Here is a 26,008-nt window from a genome sequence, read left to right as displayed (position 1 = left end):
GGAGTTTTCTTTATGCAAAGGCTTTAAATTACAAATTTAATGCCTTTAATAAATAAAAGACTTTTCAAGCTGTTTGTTTTCAAGTAAGCTTAAGATTTGTGATTCTGTTCATTTTATCGCTTGTCGAATTTCTTAGCATAAATTTGTTTACAAAATTACCTGATTATCCTTTGGCATCAGTAACATCTGTAAGGTATCACTTCTCTTTCCTGATACTAATGTTTTATGTCTCATGTCTTCTCTTGTATTTTTTTTTCCTGATCGGGCTGCCTAAAGGCTTATAAATTTTACTAAACTTGTTCTTGGTTTCATTTATTTTCTCAATTGTTTTTCTGCCTCCTATTTCATTAATTTTTGCTATGAACATTATTATTTACTTTATTCTGCCTACTTTGGAGTTAATTTTCTCTTTCTAGTTTTTTACAGTGGAACTGAGGTCATTCATTTGAGATCTTTATCCATTTCTAAAGTAGGTGTTAAAGTTTTATAAATTGCTTTCTAAATACTGCTGTGATCATGTCCCACAAATTTTGATATGTTGTGTTTTTATTTTTATTCACCTCACAGTACTCTTTTATTTCCCTTTAGATTTCTTCTTTGACCCAGGGGTTTATTAAGAAATGGATCATTTCATTTCTACATTTTTTTAATAATAAATTTATTTTTTATTGGTGTTCAGTTTGCCAACATACAGAATAACACCCAGTGCTCATCCCGTCAAGTGCCCCCCTCAGTGCCCGTCACCCATTCACCCCACCCCCCGCCCTCCTCTCCTTCCACCACCCCTAGTTCATTTCCCAGAGTTAGGAGTCTTCATGTTCTGTCTCCCTTTCTGATATTTCCTACCCATTTCTACATTTTTGACGATTTTCCAGATATCTTTCTGTTATTGATCGCTAATTTGGTTCCATTATGGCCAGAGAACATATTTTGTATGATTTTAATTGTTTAAATGACATGATACATGTTTTATGGATCAGGATATGGTTTGACTTGAGAAATGCTCTGTGGATACTTGAAAAGAATGTATGTTCTGTACTTGTTAGTGAGACTGTTCTATAGATATCACTTAAGTCAAGTTGATTGATGGTATCATTTTCTGATTTTACTGATTTTCTAACTATTCTATCAATTATTAGAAGATGAGTGTCAAAATCTCTCACTACTATTTATGGATTTGTCTATTTCTTTTTGTATTTCTATTAGCTTTTACTTCACATATTTTGAAGTTCAAACTTACTAGGTGCATAAACATTTAGGACTTACACCTTCCAGATGAATTGACCCTTTATCTATGGTAATATTCTTGGCTCTGAAACTCATTTTTTATGATATTAATATAATCATTCCACCTCTCTTTTGACTCATGTTAGCATGACATATCTTTTTCCATTTTTTAACTTTTAGTCTTTATAGGTAAGGTCCATTTTTTGCAGGCAGCAAATGTTGAATCTTGCTTTCTTACCAGCTCTGCCTTTTAATTTGAATGTTGAAACAATTTAAATTTAATGTAGTTACAAACCGGGATGGCTTAAATCAAATCTTGATACATATTTTCTATTTGTCTCTTATGTTCTTTGTCCCATTTTTACTTCTCTCCTACCTTCCTATAAATCAATTGGGTATTTTTTATGATACATTTTATCTCATCTGTCGACTTATTAATCATTTTTTGTTTTAATATGATACTCTACCACTTTTACAGTCTTCAGATGATACTGTCCTATACTAAAAAGTTAACAGTAAGCCCTTTCTCTCTCCTAGCATGGACACTTTTGTCACGTATTTTACTTATTTGACATGTTATTATTATTTTGCTTTAAACAGTCAATTGTCTTATAAAGAGGTATAAATAACAGAGTAATGTATTTTAAATTTACCCACATAATTACTATTTCTGGTGTCCTTTATCTCTGTGTAGACACAATTGTATCAGATTATCATCTTTTTGCTTTAAGTATTTTCCATAACATTTCTTTTTTTTTCATAACATTTCTTGAAGTTCTACTAATAGTTAATTCTTTCAGTTTTTGTATGTCTGAAAATGTATTTTGTCTCCACTTTTGAAAGCTTTTTTCACTGACTGTAGAATTCTAGATTGGCAGGGTTGTTGTTGTTGTTGTTGTTGTTGTTGTTTTTCCCCCTTTCATTGCTTTAGAAATGTTCCTCCACTGTCTCCTAGTTACATCATTTAAAGAAGAAACCTGCTGTCTTTTTAAGTCTTGGTTCCTCTATATGTAATGCAGTTGACCCTTGAACCAATGTGAGGGACAGGGGCACAACTCCCCACCATGCCTTTAGAAATCTGTGTATAACTTTTGATTCCCCCAAAATTTAACTATTAATATCCTACTGTTGATCAGAAGCCTTACCAATAATATAAACAATTAACACATATTGTATATATTGTATGTATTATATACTGTATTCTTACAATAAAGTAAGCTAGAAAAAAGAAAACATTATTAAGAAAATAATAAGGAAGAGAAAATACATTTATGGTACTATCCTGTATTTACCAAAAGGAATCCAGGTATAAGTGGACTCATACACTTTAAACCTATGTTGTAAAAGGGTCAAGCTGTACATCATTTTTATCTACTTTTAAGATTCTTCTCTTTATCACTCATTTTAAGCATTTCATTATGTACTTTGGTATACTTTTCTTCATGGTTCTTGTGCTTTGTGATTCTTTGAGCTTCTTGGATTTGTGAGTTTATGGTTTTAATATTTTAATATTTTTAAGATATTTTTCTGTACCTCCCTTCTTCAGAGACTCCAGTTACGTGGCATATGACATATGACACCACTTTGAGGTTCATTTGTGGCCCACTGATATTCTGTTCTTCCCCCACTCCACCCCAAGTTCTTTTCTGTGGGGTGTTTTGTTTTTTTTTTTTTTTTATAGTTTCTGTTGCTCTGTCTTCAATTCACTAACTTTTCCTTTATGATGTCTACTCTGCCATTATCCCATCCAGTGTATTTTTCATCTCTAGAGGTTTGGCATGAGTCTTTCTTATATCTTCCCTAACTCTATTTAATATGTTCAATATTTCTTCTCAAATATATAGAATAGGTTATAAAACTTTCAATATCTGTGAATACCAATTTTTTTAAAATAGACTAATTTTGCTATAATTCAAATGCCGTAAAACTCACTCTCTTAAAGTACACAATTCAGTGGTTGTCTTTTAGTATATTCTCAGAGTAGTGCAACCATGACAACTATTTGACTTTAGAATATTTTCATCACCTCAGAGAAACCCCATGCCCATCTCTACCCATTTCCACCTCTCCCCAGTCCCTGACAACCACTAATCTACTTTTTCTCTCAATGTATTTGCCTATTATGGACATTTAACATAAAAGGAATTATACAGTATGTGACCTTTTGTGACTTGCTTCTTTGATTTAGCATAATGTGTCCAGGGTTCATTCATGTTGTAGCATACAGCACTACTTCATTATTGATCAATAATACTCATTTTATGCTAATAGCATATTTTGGTTTTCTATTCATCAGTTGATGACTGTGCAGATTGTTTCTACCCTTTGGTTATCATGAACAGTGCTGCTGTACACATTCACATAAAGTTTTGTGTGGACTTCTGTTTTCACTTTTTTGGGGTTTGCGCCTACAAATGGAAATGCTGGATAAATGCAGTAACTCTATATTTAACACTTGAGCAAGTGTCAAACTGTTTTCCAAAGTACCTGTACAATTTTCAATGCTACCCACGATGTATGAAGGTTTCGGTTTCCCTGCATCCCTGTCAACACTGGCTTTTGTTCGTCTTTTTTCTTGTAGCCATCCTATTAGGGGTTATGTGGTATGACACTGTGGTTTTGACTGCATTTCTTTGGTGACTAATAAAATGATGTTGAGCATCTTTTCACACACTTACCATCTGTACTTTTTCTTTAGAGTAAGGCCTGTCCAAATCCTTTGCCCATTTTTATTTTTATTTTTTTTAAAGATTTATTTATTTTAGACAAAGAGGGAGAGAGAGAGAGCACAAGCAAGGGAGTGAGGAGCAAAGAGTGGGAGAGAAACTCAAGCAGACTCTACGCTGAGCATGTGGAGCCCAAGGCAGGGCTTGGCTCATAACCCTGAGATATGACCTGAGCTAAAACCAAGAGTCGGATGCTTAACCAACTGTGCCACCTAGGTGCCCCTTTTGCCCATTTTTAATGAAATTTTTGTCTTTTTATTGTTGAGTTGTAGAGTTCTTTATGTTCTAGATGCTAGATCCTATGGGATATATCTTTTTTTTTTCATTCTGTGCATTGTCTTTTCGCTTTCTTGATGGTGTCCTTTAAAGTACAAACAGTGTTGGGCAGCCCAGGTGGCTCAGCGGTTTAGCACCACCTTCAGCCCAGGGAGTGATCCTGGAGACCCAGGATCGAGTCCCACGTTGGGCTCCCTGCATGGAGCCTGCTTCTCCCTCTGCCTGTGTTTCTGCCTCTCTCTCTATGTGTGTATCTCTCATGAATAAATGAATAAAATCTTTTAAAAATAAATAAATAAATAAAAATAAAGTACAGTGTTAATTTTTATGAAAAACAGTTTATTTTTACTTTTCTCACTTATGCTTTTAGTGTCATGTCTTAGAACCCATTGCCTATTCTGAGATCACCAAGATTTATTCTTATGTTTCCTTCTAAGTTTTATAGGTAGATTTAATTGTTAAATTTAGGACTATAATTCCTTGTTAATTAATTTTTGTATATGATATGAGACGGCGGTTCAACCCATAATATTGTGTGTGTATATCCAGTTTTCCCAGCACTGTTATTTGAGTGTTTACGAATTTTATTACCTTTGTAATTTTGGAATCAGTTTTAATTAATTTATATCCTGATTTGGGGTTGTATTTTCCTGCCTTACATGCTTGATAACTGTTTATGGCATGCTTTATTTTATTAATCTTACCTTTTTGGATGCCGGATATTTTTGTATTTATGTAGATGTTCTTGAGCTTTGTTATGGGACAGTTCTATTACTTGCAAGTTCTGTTCTTGCTTTTAAGCTTTGTTAGTTGATTGCAAGACAGCATTCAGTTTAGGGTGTTTAGGGTCAGTTTTACCCACTACCAAGGCAAAACCTTTTCCAAGTCCTATAGTTGATATACCATTAATTACAAAATTTTCCTAGTAGGCTAGTAAGAACAGTAACTACTCCCTGTCTGGGCACTGTTTCCTCTAAAGCCTTTTTGGTGGTTCTTTCTCCAGCTTCTGGTGATGTCTCACAGGGTAGTGCCAGTCAGTACTTAGCTGGAACTGAAGAGGAACCGTCTGCTAGTCTCTGGAACTTTCTCCCCTCCTCCACTTTCACCAGCTCTCTCCCCTCCATGACTCTGCCGTACAAAACCACACACTGACTTCCCCAGCTCTGCCTCTTTCTTGTACAGTGTGTCCAGAATTTGTTTTTAATCAGCTGTGACAAAGTGACAGGCACAGAGAACTGCCTTTGGAATAAGAATTTATTCCCTCCAGTTCCCAAGAGGAGACAGGGTAGAAGGAAGGCATGAGGAAAGTGGAGGGATACCAGGGGACACCTTGTTTGGTTGGAGAGATTACAGACACTGATTCATTCCAGCCAGTGATAGAAAAAATATAAGTCTTATAAAACTTTAGGTACAGCTAATCACTCAGTGAAGAAAAGCAGAATTCGTATTTTCAGACTATTCAGTGAAAAGAAATTTTTAAGAGATAGCAAAGGGGCACCTGGCCAGCTCAGAAGAGTGTGCAACTCTTGATCTCAGGATTTTGACTTCGAGCCCCATACTGGGTGTAGAGATAACTAAAAAAATAAATAAACTTTAAAATTAATAAATAAATAAATACGAGATTAAAACATCACTTACACTAAAGGGGGTGGGAAGGAGTATGGGAAATCAAAAGAAAGCAAAGCATATACAAAACAGGATAACTGGACTCAAACCAAGTATCTCTTCTATCAACATACGTGACTATGTTAGGTCCCTTTAAGAGGTACTTTCAAATTACATTTTTAAAGAGGTCTGCTTATGATTTCAAGAGACATTCTTAAAATGAGAAAAGATTGAAAATAAAAGGACAAATATATCAGGCAGATGATGACAAAGAAGAGATCAAAATGACAATAATAATACTATTCAAAATGGAACCCAAGGCACACAGCACTGAATGAAAATTTGCATACCAGTATGAGAAAGCAACTTAAATGTGTGCTGTCTCTGGTTTTCTTCCTCTTTCTCAGGTATGTGACATCTATCTAGAAAGGGAGAGGGTCAGCTTTGCTCCTCATGCAGTCAGTACAATGGGACTAACCCTCATTGAAAGCTCTTAGGGAGCCTTTAAACCTATTTTAAAATAAGCATTCATCTTAATTGTAACTTTAACAAAAAATAAAATAAAAAGGATAGTTTCACATTAGTAACTGCCTGCCATTTCCCTGGTGTGCATGATTTACCTGTAAACATCTGTGCTTTTAATCCTTAAATCATAAAAATACATTGTTCAGGTGCACCACACATCATCTGACGTGGTATCTGACATGAGGCCGTCCTGCTGCGTGTTGCTATTGAGAAAGGCAGGTGAGGGAAAGAACAGGTTCTTTTGTAGGACATGGTCTTGTTTCCAGAGACCAGGCTGACTCACACCTGTCTCTGGGCATCAGTGATAACTTCACATCAGACACTGCTTGCTGAATGGAATAGAGGAACCAGGGATTAAATACAATTAATTTGACATTTGTGTTTGGTCTATATATTCTAAGTGTCTGACTCTTCTTTTTAAATGTAGCCAATGCTGCCTACCTTGGAGGCCAAGAAATGATGAAAGTGGTGAAGAGAGACAACGAAACCATAAAGACATATTTATCTAAGGTAATCATTTTGGTGCTGCAAGGAAGTAAGTAGATGGGCAGAAATATTTACTGAGCATGAAGTGCTGGAATTGGTTAGAGTCTATGAGACCTCAAGGGTTTGTGGGTTTCCTATAATGTTCCACTTCTAGTTCAAATAAGGCAGTTCTTGAAAGTTGCATAGGAAGTAAGCAAAGCTGACCATATACTTCAGTAGATACTTAAATATAATTTACCACCTGTTTTTGTAAGGTTTGTTTTTAGAATCAGTGCTTCTCTCTAGGGCCTTATGCTGAGGAGACTCTCAATAATATTTATAGAATGAATGAGGTATATTAAAATGTAAGTAAAACACTGGACAAGAACTAATATCGCTATGACCTGTTGACTCAGCCTGTCTTTTTTTATTCTCCAGTGCATTAGGGTAGGGATGTTCAGCTGTGACACCAAGACCAGGTTTCTGTACAAGCAGGTGCAGAAAGGCAAAGACTGAAATATTTAGCATTTGGGAGTTACTGCTGCAAACGTCAAAGTCTTACACAAACACAGTTGAAAGCACCAGTCTCTGAAACAGTGAGGATACCATGGTCAAGAATATATCTAAGAACCCTAGAATTGGTGGCTCTGGTACTCCTGTGGCATCATTTGTCTGTCTGTCCATTCCAAATAGGATAGAGCTACGCTGTCTAAATACCATAGTCAGCAGCCAGTATGGTTATTTGCAGCTAATCTGAAAGGAGATGTGCTCTAAGTATAACATACACACTGAGTTTCAGAAACCTAGTACTTAAAAGAGATAAAGTATTTCATTAATATTTGTATATTGATTATATGTTAAAATGATAATATTTTAGACTATTGGGTTAAACAAAATAGACTGTTAAAAGTAATTTCATCCATTCTGTTAAACTTTTTTTAATGTAGTTACTAGAAAATTTTAAATTACATATGTGTCTTTATATTTCTGTAGGGCTGTGCTAATCTAGAACTTTACAGTAAGTGCTGACCTGTGACATCTGCAGGTTATGATGTAATGAGCCCAGCCGAGTGGCCAGCTCTTACAGGGCCCAGGAACCTATAGTCTGCAAATAAAATCTTAGATGTCCGCCCCCTGGGTTTAGAATGTTTTCATAAACTTTGAGACATTTGACTTAAACTTGCTACAGTGTTCATATTTCTAGAACCTCCCAATACAATTATCTTAAAGCAAGAAATATATGTGTATGTGTTCTTTAAAATATATTTTTTCTTAAAAAAAAAAAAAAAGGTTTTTTTCCAGAATATTGATCTATAGTAGCTTCACCCAGAGAGGACTTTTGAAAATCTGTATTTGTCTTATGGCCATAGTACTCATCTTTTTCTAAAATAGCATTTGGCTAGAGATTGAAATTTTGAAGCCAGAAGGAAACCCTCACTAGCTGAATGGGGGAGTTTGGGGGCCTCAGAAGGACACTTTCTCCAGGGCTTTCAGCTGTTTCCAGTCATTGAAGGATGTAAAAATACAAGAAAAAGAGTATTTTATTTTTCAGCTAAATTATAAGTGAATTTGTTTCAAAAATGCATTTAAGTTCTCAAGGCTAGAAGTTCATAAAAACAACTCAATTCCCAGTTAATAATAAGACTGGCAGATGCTCACTTCCAAAATTCACACTTACAGAATGACTAGACCCATCATGTGTCAAAGCCCATCTTACCACCTGTGGAAGCCAGCTGCTATAAAATACTCATCATCTCTGGATTCTGTTTGTATGTTGTGCTCAGGAAGAGGTCAAAGGAAGGTGCTAACTTATTCCTGTCCTAAGTTAAATCCATATGCAAGTGTAATCATTCCCAGATCGAAGTCTGCTTATGGTAACTATGTCAGGACTGTAAGTTTACTGAAACTTCTTTAAGAGAAATATGGGGGGATAATAGTAGATGGCAGGCATTTCAAGGTTATTATTAACGCAGTCACAGGAATAAACTTTTCCAACTACAGGGCGTAGTTTTGTTTTGTTTTTTAAGATAGCACAAAAGGTACTGGTGGAATTTGGGAAAGCAAAGCATTGTTTAGTTTAAGGATGCAAAACTACCTTGCCATGAATTGATTATCCTTTGTACTGACTCAGTTTGATCTCTCCATTAGAATAATACGGTTCCGATTCCTAAGTAAAATGAGGTACAGAGAGACAGGAAGTTTATTGCAACTTTTTGTGTCTATAATGAAAAAAGAGGAAACATGCTGTAATTTAATATTGGTGAAAGTCGAATCAATATACGGCCCCATCTGCTTGAGAAAATAAGGAAACTTGAAAGGGCATGTAGTTTTAGGAAGGTAGTGGCCATTGCCTCTTGCCTTCCCAACAATCCTGACAAGTGGTTCAACTTGAAAACCAGTTCCCAAGACTAGACATATCCCTTTTTAGGTACTTTAGTCCAAGGAACTCTATCCCATTTCAGCCCCGAACATTGGCGTTCAAAAACTTCATACCTATCTGCCAGAACTGTCCAGTGTGAAGACTCTGTGAGCCACATACTTTGTTGCAAAAATATTTGAAGGTATCTCAATTATTCAACTAATTTTAAAACAGTTCTGAAAAATGTGTCTTTGTGCCATCCAGTCAGGAAGCCGCAAGAAAGTCTAAAAATAGTCTCTCTACTACATCATAGGGATGGCTTTCAGATTCTTTCTCATCTGCTAGAAAACTATCACACCATAAACTGCAGGCTTTGGTTCTACATTCAGATTTTCTGCCACTGGATTTCCATTGTCCACATGAAGAGAACTTCTTGAGGAAAATGGACTTTTTAACTCTGAAAAATCTACTGGACTAATTGCCTATTGCCTGCCTGCCTTCCTTCCCTCCCAGGTCTGCAGACTTTATATACAGTATCAGGCAGTTGTGTTTATTAGCAGTGCTTCAGTACTACATAAAGTTATTTTCCTTTCTTGGAGCAAATATACCAGCCTCCTATTTGCTTCCGAATGAGTATACTATGGCCTGTGGCATCAAAGATTGTGTTCTATCTTTACCTGACTGAAGCCACCTATCCTTTAAAACTTGGCTCCAATGTCATCTCCAGGAGGCGTTCCTCAGCCCCTGGTTTTGGTTAGATGTTCCTCCCCCAGCCCTTCCCCTGTGTAGTTATAATATTGCATTTTCCACACAGTGTTTAAGTGGTCAGTTTTCCCCTCCTGTGTACCTTCAGGTCAGGAATTATGTTTTTCTCATCTCGGTATCTCTAAAGACTCAGCACAATGTATGATACCTGCTGAGTTAATAAATAAATGTGTACTAGATGGATAGATGGATGGGGAAGCCATTTGGGCATAGATTCTAAGACTTTTTTGTGCCACGGGTCTCTTTGGCCCTACTCAAAATAATGGTTTTAAGTACATAAAATAAATACATGAAATTACTACAAAAAAGCAATTATATCGAAATAGAGTTATCACAATAACTTAAAAACAAATTTGTGATAGTTCGTACACCTTTATTAACACATTAAATAATGAGATATAAAAATAGCAGTCAGAATTAATAAGTTTATAGTAATGAGCATAAATAATAATGAGCATAAATAACTTTTTAGTTATCTTCAACAAATTTCCTGTGATTTGAAAACTTCAATAATTTTATAGGTGACAAAATGTAGATGTCACTCATACTACTATTGTTTGTTGCCTGTATTCATAATTGAAGGAAATACTAAATTGTAGTTAGAGGTTAGCAAAAAATGTCATCTTTTTCCCAAGCAAGTTTACGTTACCCTTCCCCCACTGTCACCACATCTGCATGAACCCATGTGGACCCATAGATTCCCCCCCGGCCAGTGAGGAAGCCCTGCTTTAGAGACACTAGAAGTGGTTAGGCAGCATGGTATCGTGGCTTGGGTGCTGGCTGGTCTGAGAACAAGAAGCCATGAAATGCCACCCTAAAAAGATGAGGTTAGTTTGAGCTGTTGTTGAGCTATTGAAGGCTTAAGCAAAAGAGTAATGACCAGAGTGATAGCCAAAATGTTTGACAACCTTTTGGCATAGCCAGTTACCCATCAGAACATGTGCCATCAATGAACAGCTAGACAGTTGAGAGCTACCAGTTCATATCAGTCAGCCCTAGGAATGTGGCTGGATTAACAAATGATAGGGATTATTGGGTGGGAGGATGTATGGAAAATATTGGAGAAGGATGAAATTTGAGGTAGGGAGACCATTCAGGAGGTTTTTACAAGGACTGAGGCAGTGGGGTGGGGGCAGAGAGGAGGTAGGATAGGGAAGATTTAGGAAGTAGAGTCAGAAACACTTGTACTAACAGGACAGGAGAGAATGAGGAAGGAAGAGTCTCGGATTATTTCTCTGTATTTAGATTGGTAACAAGATAGGGAACGTGGGGAGAGAAGTACTAGCAAGCTGTGGGAGGTAGTTCAGAAACTAGTTCATCTGGGTCCTTTGAGATACCTATGGGACACTCAAGTGGACACATGTCCGGCAGGCAGCTGGACCTATGGGTGTGAAGCTTAGAATGGTAGTCTGGGCTGAACTTTGATTTGGAAATAATAGAGATAGATTTGAAGCCATGAGCCTGGATAACAGTAACAAAAGGAAGTAGTATATGGAGAGAAGACATCTAAAGATGGATCCTTGGGAGCACAGCTTAAAAGGTTGGGAAGAAGCAAAGGAGGTAATAAATAAGACAGGAATGGAGGGAGAGGGGTGGGAATGAGGACCACAATAAAACAAGCCCAAGTAAGGGAATCAACTGTTCATTTTCGCCACCCCCATCCCAATTCTTTTGGGAACCCCTGGGGCATGTTCTGCTTTATGAGGCACCTGGTGTGTCTGAGGCAAATAGGTCAGCATTCGCTTGTTCTGTCATTGTTCTAAACTATAAGGAAATGTATGTCCCATTCACAGAAAAGTGAATTTGTGTTTGGTTTAGAAACTTGAAGTTTTCATTTGAAACTCACTTAGGAGGGAAACTCTAAACTGCCGTGACCATCTCTGGCCTAGGCGTATGGAAACAGCTGGTGTGTGCTACTGCCAGACCGACGGTGAGCATCGCTATCAGCCAGTGAGGGGTCTAAAGTTTTCCCAGCGAGAACCTGTGAGGTGCAAGCTTCGTGACAAAGGCGGGCAGCCGCGAAGGGGCCGCCGGCAGAGTCATGTTGCCCCTGCCCCCAGAGGGCCAGGCCAGGTGACAGTGTGTTTTGGGAAGGGGGCAAAGTGTCCTCAGGAACAGGAACCCCTCTGCTGTGGCCCTTTCCCCATCCTGCTTAGCCCACCCGAGCCCAGAGGTGCATGTTGCCTGTGGGAGCAAACCTTGTGCAGTCGTTGGCAGGTTCGGGCATGCAAATCCTTCGGACATGCACACGTCCTGCCCAGCGGAGCATAGGAAGTGCTGCCTGGCCCGGCTGACCAGGACTGCCTTCCGCCACGCCTCGGTCCGAAACTGATCGTGTTAGTTCTGCCTGTTTAATTTGAAACCTGTTCAGAATGTCATAATCATCCTGGAAGTGCGTAGGTTTGTTTTCATCTCAACCGTTTTGACCTTGAGAGCTTTATCTTAGGCACTTGTGTTAGCATACCCTGAGTTCTCAGGTGGAGCAAGATTGAAAGGAGCCGGTGCGTACTGGGGAGCAGACTTCTGAGTCGCAGCCTGGGGTTCAAACCCCAGCTCCACTGCTTGCTTACTTATGGAACCATGATTAAGTTACGTGACCGCACTGAGCCTCCTTTTTTCATCAATAAGATGGTTTAATAGTAGTATCTAGTATCACACATTTGTTCCAAAAATATAATGCTGTAATTCATACAAAGGCCTTCCAAGAGTATCTGGCATGTACTAATAAGCATTCAATAGGAGTTTATTATTATTATAAAGTTTGTTATATCCTAGATATGCCTCTGAGTGCTTTAAAAAGACTATTTGCTTAACTTCTTCCCCCACACACTCCTTCCCAGATATTTCATTCTGCAGTGAAAGATTTTGCAGATACTAAGTAGATACCCTAGAGACCCTAGAATGCCCCAACCCCATCCTAGATCACAGCCACTGCTCCCCTTGAGATGCCTAAAGGAGAAGTTGTGCAGGAAGGAACAGTGGCAAAAGAAGGCACAGGAGTACTTCATTTTTGCCGGAACTTAGGACAGTACCCTCATGCAAAGAATCCAGATGAGCTGGACTTGGCCACTGTTTCTCTGAGTTAAACAAGACCGTCCAGCACATCTGCCAATCTCCTGAGGCATATGACCACAGAGAAACAGAAACACAAGAGGATGCATTTGTTCCCAATGCCTCATACTCTGCAACCTCACCAGAAGAAAATTGATGCCTCAGGTCAGCCTCTCACTCTAGTCCCAGGCAAGAAAGAGACAAAGCTAGTCAGTAGCTGGTCCAGTGCCCTCCATTTGGGAGTGAGTGTGTTCTGGCTCTTTATACTCGAGTCACACAGAAAGGACTGAGCCTCACTTTATGAGTCTGATGGGCAGCCACTGGTTAGGGGTCCAGCCAGTAACCTACTGGCCTTCTGCTGCCTCCTCCTCCTCCTCCTCCTCATCATCATCATCCTCATCCTCATCCTCATCCTCATCCTCCTCCTTTGGTGCCTTGATGCCCACAGCTCCCTGAGGTGCCTGCAGAAGGAAGAGGGCTCAGTGGTCATAAAGGATTGTGTTGTCACCTCCATCCTCAGCCACATTTCTTCATCTTTGGGGATTTTAATTCTCGTGTTCTCAAGGAGGGTAATTGAGCCAATTCTGGATAAAAGGAAGAAAGGAAACAAAGTAAATTAGAAAATGAATATCCTAAACTGTCTCCCTTTCTTTAGCAATTCTTCAAGTTCCTAAAAATGCTTGTTCAGAAGGACTGCAGTGAAATTGTAAAGCTTTGTGACTGCCATCCCTCTGTTCCCAAGAGGAATATGATTTTTAAATAATTGAAAAGAAGAAGCTTATGTTACAGAATAGGCCTCCTCTGAAGTGCGTCATCTGACGGGGAGTGGGGAGGGGGTGGGAGCTGCAGCCTGCCCTGGGTTCTCTGCAAGGGTAGAATGCAATGGAGGGAAAAAAGCCTGGGAAAGCTGGGCAGGGTAGGGGGATGATGAAAACACAGAAATAAAGGCAGAACAGGGAGATCTAGCTGGTACCTAGATGTGCGGGTACTAATTTGACCCCTTGGTAGGCAAATGGCTGCTTTGTGTCTGATATTTGGCTTCTTTGATCACAAACAACAAAAATAAAAACCAAACCCAAACCTGACAGGTGACAGTTATTCTGGAGAAGGAAAGGAAGAGTGGAGAAAGCAGGATTAACATAATTTTTCTGACTTCTCAAAGCACGAAGGAGAAAATAGGTCTCCTCCCTGAGCATCTACACCACTGCCCTGTAGTTGCTCTCACAATGCAGGAGTTTTCCCTGCCATGCCATGTGACGGCTTAGGCCACTCTTTCTAAAGAAATCAGCTTGTAAACTTACTGGGAAACCTGTTCAGTCAGCACCTAGGGAGCCACAACTCTTTATGGAACACTAACAGAGGAGTCCCTGTGCAGCCCAGGAAAGCAGGGGGCCTTATCTCTGCTGCCGTGAGGGCCCAGAGGCTCTGCCTGTGAGCCCTACCAGGTGGGAAGTGGCAGTCTCTGAATGCTGGTGCCGTCCTTCATTTTGGATGATGCTGGACCAGGAGTACCCAGATGGCACTGCAGTGTAGGCACCAGATCTCATTCGTAAGTAAAAGTGGGTGAGAGTCACCTCCGTGAGCCAAGTGTGAGTAGTGGCTTGAAGATGGGCTGTGCTTCACTGTTTCTTTGGATGGTGACTGACCCTGGATCTTCCAACCAATGTCCTTCCCCATGATCTTTTCAGGGGAACATGGCATGTGTGTGTGTGCATGTGTGTGTAGAGTGTGTGCACTATATGATAATATATAATGTATATAATAAAATGCTTTGCTTTAGGCTTAAAGAAAGTGTATAGAGATGCCTGGGTGGCTCAGTCAGTTAAAACAACTGACTCTTGATTTCAGCTCAGGTCATGATCTCAAGGTCATAGGATCAAGCCCCATGTTGGGTTCCGTACTTGGCAGAGTCTGTTTGAGATTCTCTCTCTCTCCCTCTACACCTCCGACCCCCCCCAAAAAAAATAAGTCTTTTTTTTTAAGTGTATAATACTTATATATTTTCTGAGCCTGACTTGTATCAAAAAGCAGCTTATCAGAAGAAAATATATTTTCAGAAATCAATTTAAGGCCATGTGGCTGCTTTTTCCTCTGACTTGAGCACAACCCCCACTTTAGGGAAGAATCTAGACAAATTTTTGCCCCCATAAGAGATGCCTTTGTCCTCATTGTCATCACCAGTGTAATAGCACCTGCCCTTTAGAGTGCTTACTGTATGTCAAGTACTTGATATGCTTGTTTTCTAATCCTTACCACCACACAGGGTATCTGTTCTGTCCCCACTTTACAGATAAGGAGACAGAGAGCCTAAGAAACTGGTCCAAGGTAACATTGCTAATAGATGGAAGAACCAAGATTCCAGCCTAGGCAGGTATGGCTCAGGGCTCAAGCTCTCAACACTGTGCCCGCTGCACTGTGCTCTCCCCCTGTAACTGAATAATGAGCTTGAGCAGCTTCACAGATGATTTTACCATAATAGAATACAAAGGCTTTATGAGAAGTGCTTTCACTCTGAGCATAATGGCCCTGAAATACCATCTACCCTTTTGCTCGGGTTTACATTATATCATGAAACAGATTGCCCAAGGACCACTTGAAGAGAGGAAGTTCAATTTGTTTAACTTCCAAGGACAACTGGTTTATACCAAACTTGGCTACATGGTGAATTATATTCTAAGGAGCTTCTAAAATTGAGCTTATCCATAAAGTTAACAAAATGAATAAATGAACAAATACATAAATAAAATTAATAATTTAAAAGAAAAATAAACAACATTCTAAGACTATGAAAAACTTCCTTTTATTAGACCTGTGTCTCCTATAATGCCTATAGTCCTATTGGATTGTTGAATAGAGAGAAGAAATACAAACAGATTTTTTTTCCAGTTTTATTGAGATATAATTCACACAAAACATTGTACTAGCCTAAAGTTTATAACCTAATGAATATGATATATGTATATAGTGCAAAATGATTACCATAGTAAGTTCAGCTATAAATTTAAATTTCTTGCGACGAAAGCTTTTAAGGTCTACTGTCTCAGCATATTTTAAGTGTACGGCACAATACCGTTAACCACAGTTACTATGCTGTACATTAGAGACCAAGGGTATATTCATCTTATAACTGGAATTTTGTACCTTTTGACCACCTTTACCCAGTCCCTTCACCGCTCCATTCCCCATCTCTGGCAACTACCAATCTAATCTGTTCTCTCTTTCTAGGAGTTCTTTTTTTTTTTTTTTTTAATTCCACATATAAGTAAAACTATGCTGTATTTGTCTTTCTCTGACTTATTTCACTTAGCATAATGCCTTCAAGGTCCATCCATATTGTCACAAACAGCAGACTTTCCTTCCATTTTTATGACTGAATAGTATTACTGCGTGTGTGTGTGTGTGTGTGTGTGTGTGTGTGTGTGTATACCACCAGATAGGGATTTTTGTGGTTTCCTTCATGTTTAATATTTTAGGATCTACCATGGAAAGTGACTTTTGTTATTTATTAGCTAAATCAAATATATAAACTTAGGTCATAATATGGTTTCTAGCATTGCTTTTCTTAAACTAAATCCTCTGCTGGTAATGCATAAAAGCCAACAACTCCAAATTGACTCCTGCAGGCAGGATTCAGGTTTCCCCACTTTGGGCTCCTGTAGCAGCATCTCTCTGCCTGTTGTGTTTCAGGGCCAGCTTGTATATGCCTGTTCTTCCCTAGTCTGGCAGCTTCTCCAGGGCAAGCTGTGTTTTACTCGCTTGTGAATTTTAACTACTTAGCCAGTGCCAGATGGAAAATCGGGTTAGAGTCATTTTTGGTGGGACTGCTTTGAATCTGTGAGTTTCAGCAGCAGAAAGTGAGAGGGAAAAAACCACCCACATGAGAAAAGACAAATGTGGTTCCTGTGTGGTGGCAAACTGCAACAATTTGCAGGGACATATCTCCATAGGGGGACACTGAAAAGTCAAAGGAAAATACGTCTGTGAGCACAGAGATTACAGTAACCATAATGCCACCTTACCGCAGAAAACACACAAGGAAAAGCAAAAAGCAATCCCGAGAAGTCAAAGTGTACACAAACTGAGAAAATTAAATTTTGTGCTTAATAGAGAAATGGATTACTTAACATGACAGCAATCTGGAAACACAGAATAATTTCCATTCAATAATGTGTACTTTTTATCAACTCTCACGCGTATCAAAGCGAGTGCCAAGAAGAAAGAAACTACAGGAAATAATTTATCTCCTCACAGACCTTTGGCTTTAAACATTCCGCTGATAGCCTGAGATTCTCAGGTCACAATTCCAGTAATTTCCCATCAGTTATCCCTCCTGTGACACGCAGCACCCCAGAACTACATAGACTTTGAGGAAGGCCGTAAGTGCAGGTGGTTGGGTGCACTCCTGCCCTTGATGGTCACACTCAGTTTTCATAGCCAGTCTAAGACCCTCTCCCCCCACCACCCAGTCTGTAGCTTTTGTGTTTTCCTAACATGGGTCAGTTCATTGTTAATTGTAAACAGTAGTAAAAGGAACTGATTAGGAATGTTGCCCTGGGATATATAACCCAGCTTTACAACTCACTAATTGTTTGAACTTAAGCAACTTACTAAGCCTCAGTTTCCTCTTCTATAAAATAGGGATAAAATACCTTCCCAGAGTATTGTTGTGAGGACTCTGTGAGAGTATAGAGCCTAGCACATTCTTCTCAGTTTTTATCAGTTCGTCATGTGTTCTGATGGTAATTTGTTTTGACAAATCGACACATAGTAGTATACACTCTTAACTATCATGCTTTGGTGTCCAGTTACTTCTTTCTACTTCACTTGCCTTCCCCCACCCCCCACTAGTACCTCTACACACCCCATACTTTTTCAGTTTCCTGTTTAGGGTTACAGATGCAGAGTCTTCTGTTCAGATCTATTGCCTGTGACTTATAATCTATAGGGACAGGAAGTATCTTGACCCATGTACGTAAAGGCATTAGAATAACCACGTGTTTTACTTGTAAGCCAAGATTTTCATAGAGGGCCCTTCAGTGAATATAGTCTGAAGAAGAATCTAAAAAACAAAAGAAGGGGCAGCCCCGGTGGCGCAGCGGTTTAGCGCCGCCTGCAGCTCAGGGTGTGATCCTGGAGACCCGGGATCGAGTCCCACGTCGGGCTCCCTGCTTGGAGCCTGCTTCTCCCTCTGCCTGTGTCTCTGCCTCTCTCTCTGTGTGTGTCTCTCATGAATAAATAAATAAAATCTTTAAACAAAAAAAAAGACACAAAACATAAAGACCTTACCCCACTATCACTTAGAGATTGAACAAAATCTAGCCCGCTCTAAATGGTTACTGGTCATGGAGGATTGAGAAAGTTAGATAAACATATGGGAAATCTGGAATCATCACTATCACGCCATCTTGAACACTTTGTTGTTGTCCTAGTACATGCCTTGGGTAGTAGTGCTCACGACTACTTGGACACGACTTGTCTCTTGATACCCTCTAACCTATGTGTATTATTCCTGCTCAACTGTCTGACAGTTTTATGCATGAGGGAAGGGTTGGTGGTTCCCCAGTGCTGAGGCTCAATAAGCGGGAGTGTTCAGTGGAGACATTTCAAGGAGTGATTGCCTCACTGAAAAGTAAATGCTGGGTTCTCCATAGAAATAGTTCTTGAAATGTGAGGCAGGAAGCAGCAGGTGCATACAGTCTCCTCATCAAAGAGACTCCTAGGGATGGTTTTCTGCCTTGCTCTCCCTCTAGCTTACTTTTTTTGTGGTAGGGCTTTTGACAAGACTTCAGCACCAGCTTGGGCTGGTGTGAGGGCTTCCAGGGTGCCTTTCTCAGTGTTTAGGAATCTTCAGGCAAGAGAATGCACTTGGAGCAGAGAAACATCCCGATGGACACAAGGCCAAGTCAGCATTTCTGGATTTCCCAGCACTGTTTCATACTCTGAGGAAGTGCAGAAACCCCTGGACATGATGACTGTACCATACATTATTTTCTGGGTATAACTTAAAAGATTCTTGTGGGTAAGGGTAGGGCATGGTTTAGAGAGAACCTGAAGTTATTAGCCCTATTGGTAGGTAATGAATGCCTGCAAGTAGCTTGTCCTCCCAGCAATACCTCAAAGGGAAGCTGTGGCAGGGTGTTGCTGGCCAGAGTAGTCACCCACTGGCCATAACACTGCAGTGTGCCAGACCTGTAGAGACTGACACCTGAAGGAACAAACCAGACCACTGCCAGGCTCTCTGTTCTCCAGCAACAGAAAGAACTTCATACTCTGCTAGGAGCCATGGCAAAATGAATTTCAGTTTTAGGGGCTTTGGAGTGTCCAGAAATGGTTGTAGTGAGACAAAAACCAAACAAAACAAAAAAAAAAAAAAACAGGAGAATGAGAAGAATAAGTGAGCAGCCTGTGAGCCAGAGATCCTTTGCAGTATTCAAAACTAAAACCCCAGGTGACAACCAGAAAAATCTCTACAAAGTTATTCAGAGTCAGTCTGCAACTCAAGGTTTAGCTGTTAATAATTGACTCTCTGGAGTACTACATCACATATTTTCCTCTTTAAAGTATTGCTTTAACTATCCCTTTAATTACAGGTTAAATCATAAGGTTCTTGTAATAAAGACCAGTGTTTTTATAAGCGCAATCTCTTTTGTCCAGCTAATGGATTTAATGGCCATTAGAGCAGAATCACCCAGTGGGCAATAGCACATGTGTTCCATCTTGTCTTCCCATCACACTTTGGCCCCCCCAGTCTCTCATTGCCATTGTAGCAGGAGTAAGTGTCCTACCATGGAGACATGGCCATGTCACTTCATTGCATGGAGTCTTTCGTTAGCTCCTGTGGACTTCAGGTTTCCGCCCCCCTCCCCTATTGCTGGGAGGAAGCAGAGCATTCCTGTGAAACCTTTTATAAGCTGAAATGGCATAAAGCAAGGAAGCATTTACCTTTAATGTATCTGGTGAAAAGTTTTTGAGTGTATCCAGACCAAAAAAAAAAAAAAAAGAAAAGAACTTCTCTTAGGCTTTTCTGATGCCTTAGGACACATCTTGCTAGTGGGTGCACACAGTAAATCGAGGTAAAGCACAGATGCTTGCAGACACTGCTCAGAGCTCTGGTGGCTTGATGCGTAATGTAGTTCCAGGGGGAGGTGCTCGGGGAAGCCACCCTCACCACTCCAGGGGCATGCAGCCTCTATACGTGCCCACTGCCACACACACACTGAATTCTACTTTCCCTTTTAGCCTTTATTCATAAAAGCAAAAATCCTCTTTGGATTTCTTTCAGGAGGCAAAAACAGGTACTAACATAGGTGTTTCCATAAAAGCAAAGCAGTATAACACAGAGTTTGGGAAAGCAGGGGATACCTCTGTGTGTGTGTGTGTGTGTGTGTGTGTGTGTGTGTCATGGGCAGGTCTAGATCAGTATCTGGTAAGGGTGTCAGTAATGTCTTCAGGGATTGTGTCTCCATACAGCTGCTTGCTATCACCTGAAGTATAATTATATCACCTGCCACTGAATCAACATACTGTCCTGCTGCACAGAGCCTATTCATAGAAATGTTATAGACACTCTCAGGGTTCTGGTGACTTTTCTTCTGCTACATTGAGAAGCCTATCTGATTCATCTTTGGGTGCATTCACCTACCATGTGGCTGCATGAAAACGGTGAAGTATGTAATAAATAGGTCACTGATCACCCAGTGATTATGTCCCAGTAACTCGTCCTTGTCCTCACCAGCCGTCTCTCCACTCCTGCCCATCCCAGCCACAGTGTACACAACTGGCTGGCACATCCTTTTAGTGAATCATGGGTGACCGCTCATACAAGACTCTCCCTCTTGATATGGGGATAGGTTTCTTCTGATCAGGTGCCTCTTAATTCACTCCTACGAATTCGCACCATGAAGGTCGCTGCCTTGAGAGAGCCATGCTCTGGAGGGAGCCCTGGGACTAGCGTACAGGGCCAGGGACGGGTGCTGTTTTCCAAGCCTTGCAGATTGCTGGTGTCATGTTTGTGTTGGAAAAAGAAAATGTTTTCTAATAAAACGTTTTTGTCTGGTCTTTTAGCTTACATTTTACTATGGTACTACAGATGCTTGGTGTCCAAAAGAATACTATGAAGACATAAAAAAGGATTTTCCAGAAGGAGATATTCGGCTCTGTGAGAAGAAAATACCTCATGCATTCATCCTCCATTTTCCCCAGGAAATGGCTGACATGGTAGCTGACTGGCTAAAGGATGATCTGTCTAAAATATAAGTACTGACCCATGGAAACATCACTGACAGCTAGTACATAGCAGCAGTGGCTGTGCCATCTCTTAGTAGTTAGTATACTTGGTAGGTAAGTGTTCAGTGTGAATGTTTGATATTAGAAGAAGGAAAAAAAAGAACCTTTTGGCTTACTATCAGCTCCTAGCTAGCCCCCCATACTACAGGCTGAAGTAAACACAGTTGATGAAATACACCATAGGTTTAACAGCACATTTTCCAAGACTCAGGGAACACAGAGATCAGTGATCTAAACAAGACCCTTCATGTTTGCATGAGATTACCCCAGTGGCACCATGCAGTTGATTGTAGTAGGCAGGATCCTTGCAGACAAAAGTCTAAATTTAGTTGATTTTAATACAGTTACCATGTAGAATAGGCTCTCCTAGAGGAAATCATGAAATACCTACTAGAAAATGTAAAGGGCATCAGTAAAGTGTAGAGTCAGATATGTAAGTGGACGAGGTCTTGAGGATGCACATTCCAGGAGCAGGAAGTGGTGAGTAGTGGATCTTGGTAGCGGACCTGGACAGAAGCTAAAGATCAGCCCAGACTAACTTTGTAGAGATCTTGGCTGAGGTCCTCAGTATCACACTGGATACCAGGACAGCCTGCATCACCCCCCACTCCCCCCACGATACTACCTTGCAGCATGTCACAAACCACCAAGCAGTGCCAGCATCAAGGGGAGGCAGTGCTTGTCTGCATCTCTAAGATGCAGCTTCTAAGAAGCTTCCCTGAGGAGTGAGACTTCCTGATCTTCCTGCATTAGTTGGACACTGAAGTTCACCAGACATAACTTTGGTGAAGGAACCCAATGAGAGCTGTTGAAGGATCCTGACTGCACCTCTTGCCACAAGACAGCCGGCAAGCTCTGTGCTGAGCTCTAGCCTGCCAGGTTGGGAGGCCCTGGGTGTCCCAAAGCCAGCCTGTACCTCCTCATAAGAGTTGCCCCTTCTGTGATTTTTCCAATAAAACTATATTGAGGACCAGCTATGAGCCAAATACTGTGCTAGGCATTGAGGATAAAGTTCTTGGCTATGTCATGATTCTTTTCTTAGGAAAATCTTCCAGTAAGTAACTTTCGGGAGGGCATCTTTCAGTTGCTGAATAGAGAATTGCTATAAATGAGTTCTACATTTCTGCCCCGGCTTTGTTAGTTGGAAAGAAATTGTTTTACTAATGAACCAAAAGAAGCCATAATGAATCATGTGAATTCACCTTCTCTGGATGCCTTGAGGTCCAGTAGAGAAGCTTGTTGTCCAGTCTCGAGTAGGCTCACTATATTTCTGCCTTCCCTAAAATGACTCAATCCTGGGACCCTAGGAGCCAATAAGTCCCACTGACAGCAGTGATAGTTGACGACTAATCAGAACATTCAGTTTTCTCCTAGAGGAGACCCCCCTCATGGTGTTATCATTCCTTAAGAACAATAGAATATTGTCCTTCCTTCCAAAGCCCTAAAGCCCCCAATGAAGGATTCAGTTCTGATATGCTGCCAACCCAGTGGTGAGCATAGAACAAGTTGCTGTCCTGGCATGGCTTCTGCATCTGAGCAAATGACTTCTCAGAAGGGAAGAGCCAAGCCCCAGGCAAGGAGTGCTCTTGGCCCTGGAGAGAAGCCAGGAGACACACAGACCATTGGCACAGGGCTGCACACAAAATCCTGATTGCCCTCTGTGAGGGGAGGCCTTCTGGAAGTCTGATGTTAGAAGCTTAGGATTCATGGCTCTGCAGTGCCTTGCATATAGGAGATGCTCAGTAGTACTAACTTGACACATTTGAGCAAATCCTGGGTGAATCACACCTACTAGAATAATAATATCCCCTAGCTTTACTTTCAGCATTATTTTATATTACTACGTATTTCAGAATTCTACATGTATGACATTGTGTCTTAACTTTGGTTTTTCAGAGCTTAAAAAAATGATAAAATAAAATGATAAAGTAAAAGATGCTGGCTCGTTTTCTGTTTATCATCTGATGGCCAAATGAATTTTCAAAATAAATGTTTTACCAGCATTAACAACTGCCTGGCCTTATTTCTCTGTTTGGGGAGGAGGGTATAATCTGAGAAAGTCAAAGTCTCTCTCTTAAATTGAAAAGCCATTTTTCTCAGTACTTCTTTTAGAGAAGGAAGAATCCGACTTTAGGAGATTAAAGTTCATTTTATTTCATTAGGAATTAAACCAAAGGGCAGCCCCGGTGGTGCAGCAGTTTGGTGCCGCCTGCAGCCTGGGGTGTGATCCTGGAGACCCAGGATCGAGTACCACATCGGGCTCCCTGCATGGAGCCTGCTTCTCCCTCTGTGTCTCTGCCTCTCTCTCTGTGTTTATGAATAAATAAAATCTTTAAAGAAAAAAAAAGGAATTAAACCAAAGACTAAAGGCTTCCATGCATATGTACGAGGTAATAAGGTATAAGAACTCTGGAGACCTCATCTGTGTAATTTTTAGGCAACTTTTTCTAATTTTCCAAGCTTCGGTGTCTTCACTTATAAGAGAATTAGGGATCCCTGGGTGGCCCAGCGGTTTAGCGCCACCTTCAGCCCAGGGCCTGACCCTGGAGTCCTGGGATCGAGTCCCACATCAGGCTCCCTACATGGAGCCTGCGTCTCCCTCTGCCTGTGTCTCTGCCTCTCTCTCTCTCTCTCTCTCTCTCTCTCTCTATTTCTCACGAATAAATAAAATCTTAAAAAAATAAGATAGAATTAATAATAATGCCTACCTCATATTGTTGGAAGAAATAAGCGGAAAGGTAAAATTAAAGCTTTTAGTGCAATTCTTGACCAATAGTATCTTCTCAATAAAGATTGGCTATAATTGGGCAGCCCCTGTGGTGCAGCGGTTTAGCACTGCCTGCAGCCTCGAGTATGATCCTGGAAACCCGGGATTGAGTTCCATGTCGGGCTCCCTGCATGGAGCCTGCTTCTCCCTCTGCCTCTCTGCCTGCCTCTCTCTCTCTCTGCCTCTGAACAAATAAAAATTTTTTTAAAAGATTGGCTATAATAATTTATTATTAAACATCATCATCATAAAAAACAGACTAAACTTGATAAACAGTGGATGAAATCATTTTCCAAAAGCATTTCTGTCTATATGTTCCAGTCAGCCACATGGATGGTCCTTTGTCAAAGATTCAGCTTCATAGGAGTTTATCTAGTGTTGAGTGAAAAGTCTAAGCTAGAGTCATGATCACTGCCCAAAGGGTGTCCTCAGGCTGTGCTGGGGACAGAGCATCTCCAGAGGCAGCTCCTGAGGCTCTCTGAACTCCTATCACTATCCACTTCCCCAGAGCCAGGGGCCTCCAAAGATTTGATTTCTCTCCACTCACTCTCTCTCAAATAAGCAAATCTTTAAAAAATAATATGGAATTAATTTTAACATAATGTAGGGTGGAGAGAAGGGCAGAGGGAGAGAATCTTAAAGCTTAGCATGGAGCCCAACATGGGCCTTGATCCCACAACCCTGAGATCATGACCTGAGCCAAAACCAAGAGTCGGATGCTTAACTGACTAAGCCACCCAGGCGCCCAAAATTAATTCCATATTAAAAAGGACTGAAAAGACATGACAACTTAATGCAACACTCGATTCTGGATTAGATGCTTTCTTATAAAAAAACATTGTTGGGGCAGTTTGCACAACTTGATCAGGGTCTAGAGCTGGGAGTAAGAAATCAATATTAACTTTCAGACTTCAGTGGTTGGGTTGTGGAGAAGAGAACATCCTTATTTGTACTGAAGACACACTGAAGGGTCTGGTGGTGATGGGGCATCATACCAGTTTACTCTCAAATGGTTCAGAGGAAAGAAAATGTTCTGCAGCTTTTTTGTAAGTTTGATATGAGTTTGAAATTTATAAAAGTAATTTTTAAAAAGCCATTGTGCTCTCTCCTGCATATGTCTCCCACTGCTTCTTTTCCAGAAAGTAAATTTCTTCATCTGAGCAGTAAGTGGAGATCTGAGTTCAAATCGTGGATCTGTCATTTATTGGGTTTGCAATGCTACATTGGCTTAGCCTCCCGGAGGCTCCCCCTCCACCCATTTCTACATTCATAAACTACTTGCTTTCAGGATGCCTGGGTGGCTCAGTGGTTGAGCATCTGCCTTTGGCACAGGGCGTGATCCCACCGTTCTGGGATCAAGTCCCCCATCAGGCTCTCCACAGGGAGCCTGCTTCTTCTGCCTATGTCTGTGCCTCTGTCTCTGCGTCTCCCCTAAATAAATAAGTAAAATCTTAAAAAAAAAAAAAAAAAAAAACTTGCTTTCCTTTTGAGATGTTAGATTTGGAGAGGGTTTTTGTTTGTTTTTAATGGGATTAATTGAGGTCATGCATATAGCATCTAGCACCCTGTCTGGCTTATGGTAGATGCTCTGTAAAATAGTGACTGAAGGAAAAGCCTAGCAAACTTGTTTTTCTTTTACTGTCTCTTTTCTTTGGTGCAGCAGAGAACCCGGTGATGTCTCAGCTTCTGCATTGTTTCACCTAGGCTAGCCTGCAACTTGATTCTTGCAGTCTTAGCATTTCTGCTTCATGTTGGGGGTGGAGGGAGGGGGTGGTTGCTCACCTGGCTCAGCTTTCTGGTCCCAGGCCATGCCATCCGTCCTCCCCCATGCAGCACAGGATGTTCGAGCATCTGCTTTGAGGAGACTTTACGGTAGATTTAGGAAAGTTGCAGGAAGCAGAACATTTCTTAAATAACATCAGGCATCATCTTTGTTCCTGGCCTTTTCTTTGCAGG

At 40.5% G+C, this 26,008-nt stretch overlaps 1 protein-coding gene across 7 annotated transcripts in view; it reads left to right on the top strand.

Moving 5' to 3' along the window:
* Nucleotides 1-23,290, top strand: part of LDAH (lipid droplet associated hydrolase) — a 104,787-nt gene extending 81,497 nt beyond the window's left edge. For 6 of the 7 annotated variants that reach the window (XM_038560877.1, XM_038560878.1, XM_038560880.1 and 3 more), the window contains 2 exons: nucleotides 6,787-6,869; nucleotides 21,064-23,290. In XM_038560877.1, the coding sequence (XP_038416805.1) occupies nucleotides 6,787-6,869; nucleotides 21,064-21,255 (275 nt within the window). In that variant the 3' untranslated portion in view covers nucleotides 21,256-23,290. The remainder of the gene's footprint in view (nucleotides 1-6,786; nucleotides 6,870-21,063) is intronic. The other variant, XR_005372161.1, reaches the window with a different exon arrangement.
* The last annotated feature ends 2,718 nt before the right edge of the window (nucleotides 23,291-26,008 follow it).

Source organism: Canis lupus, chromosome 17 (genome assembly GCF_011100685.1).
Source record: "Canis lupus familiaris isolate Mischka breed German Shepherd chromosome 17, alternate assembly UU_Cfam_GSD_1.0, whole genome shotgun sequence".
NCBI lineage: Eukaryota > Metazoa > Chordata > Mammalia > Carnivora > Canidae > Canis > Canis lupus.
Note: the sequence above shows the minus strand (reverse complement) of the source record. Positions and strands in the feature narration are given on the sequence as shown.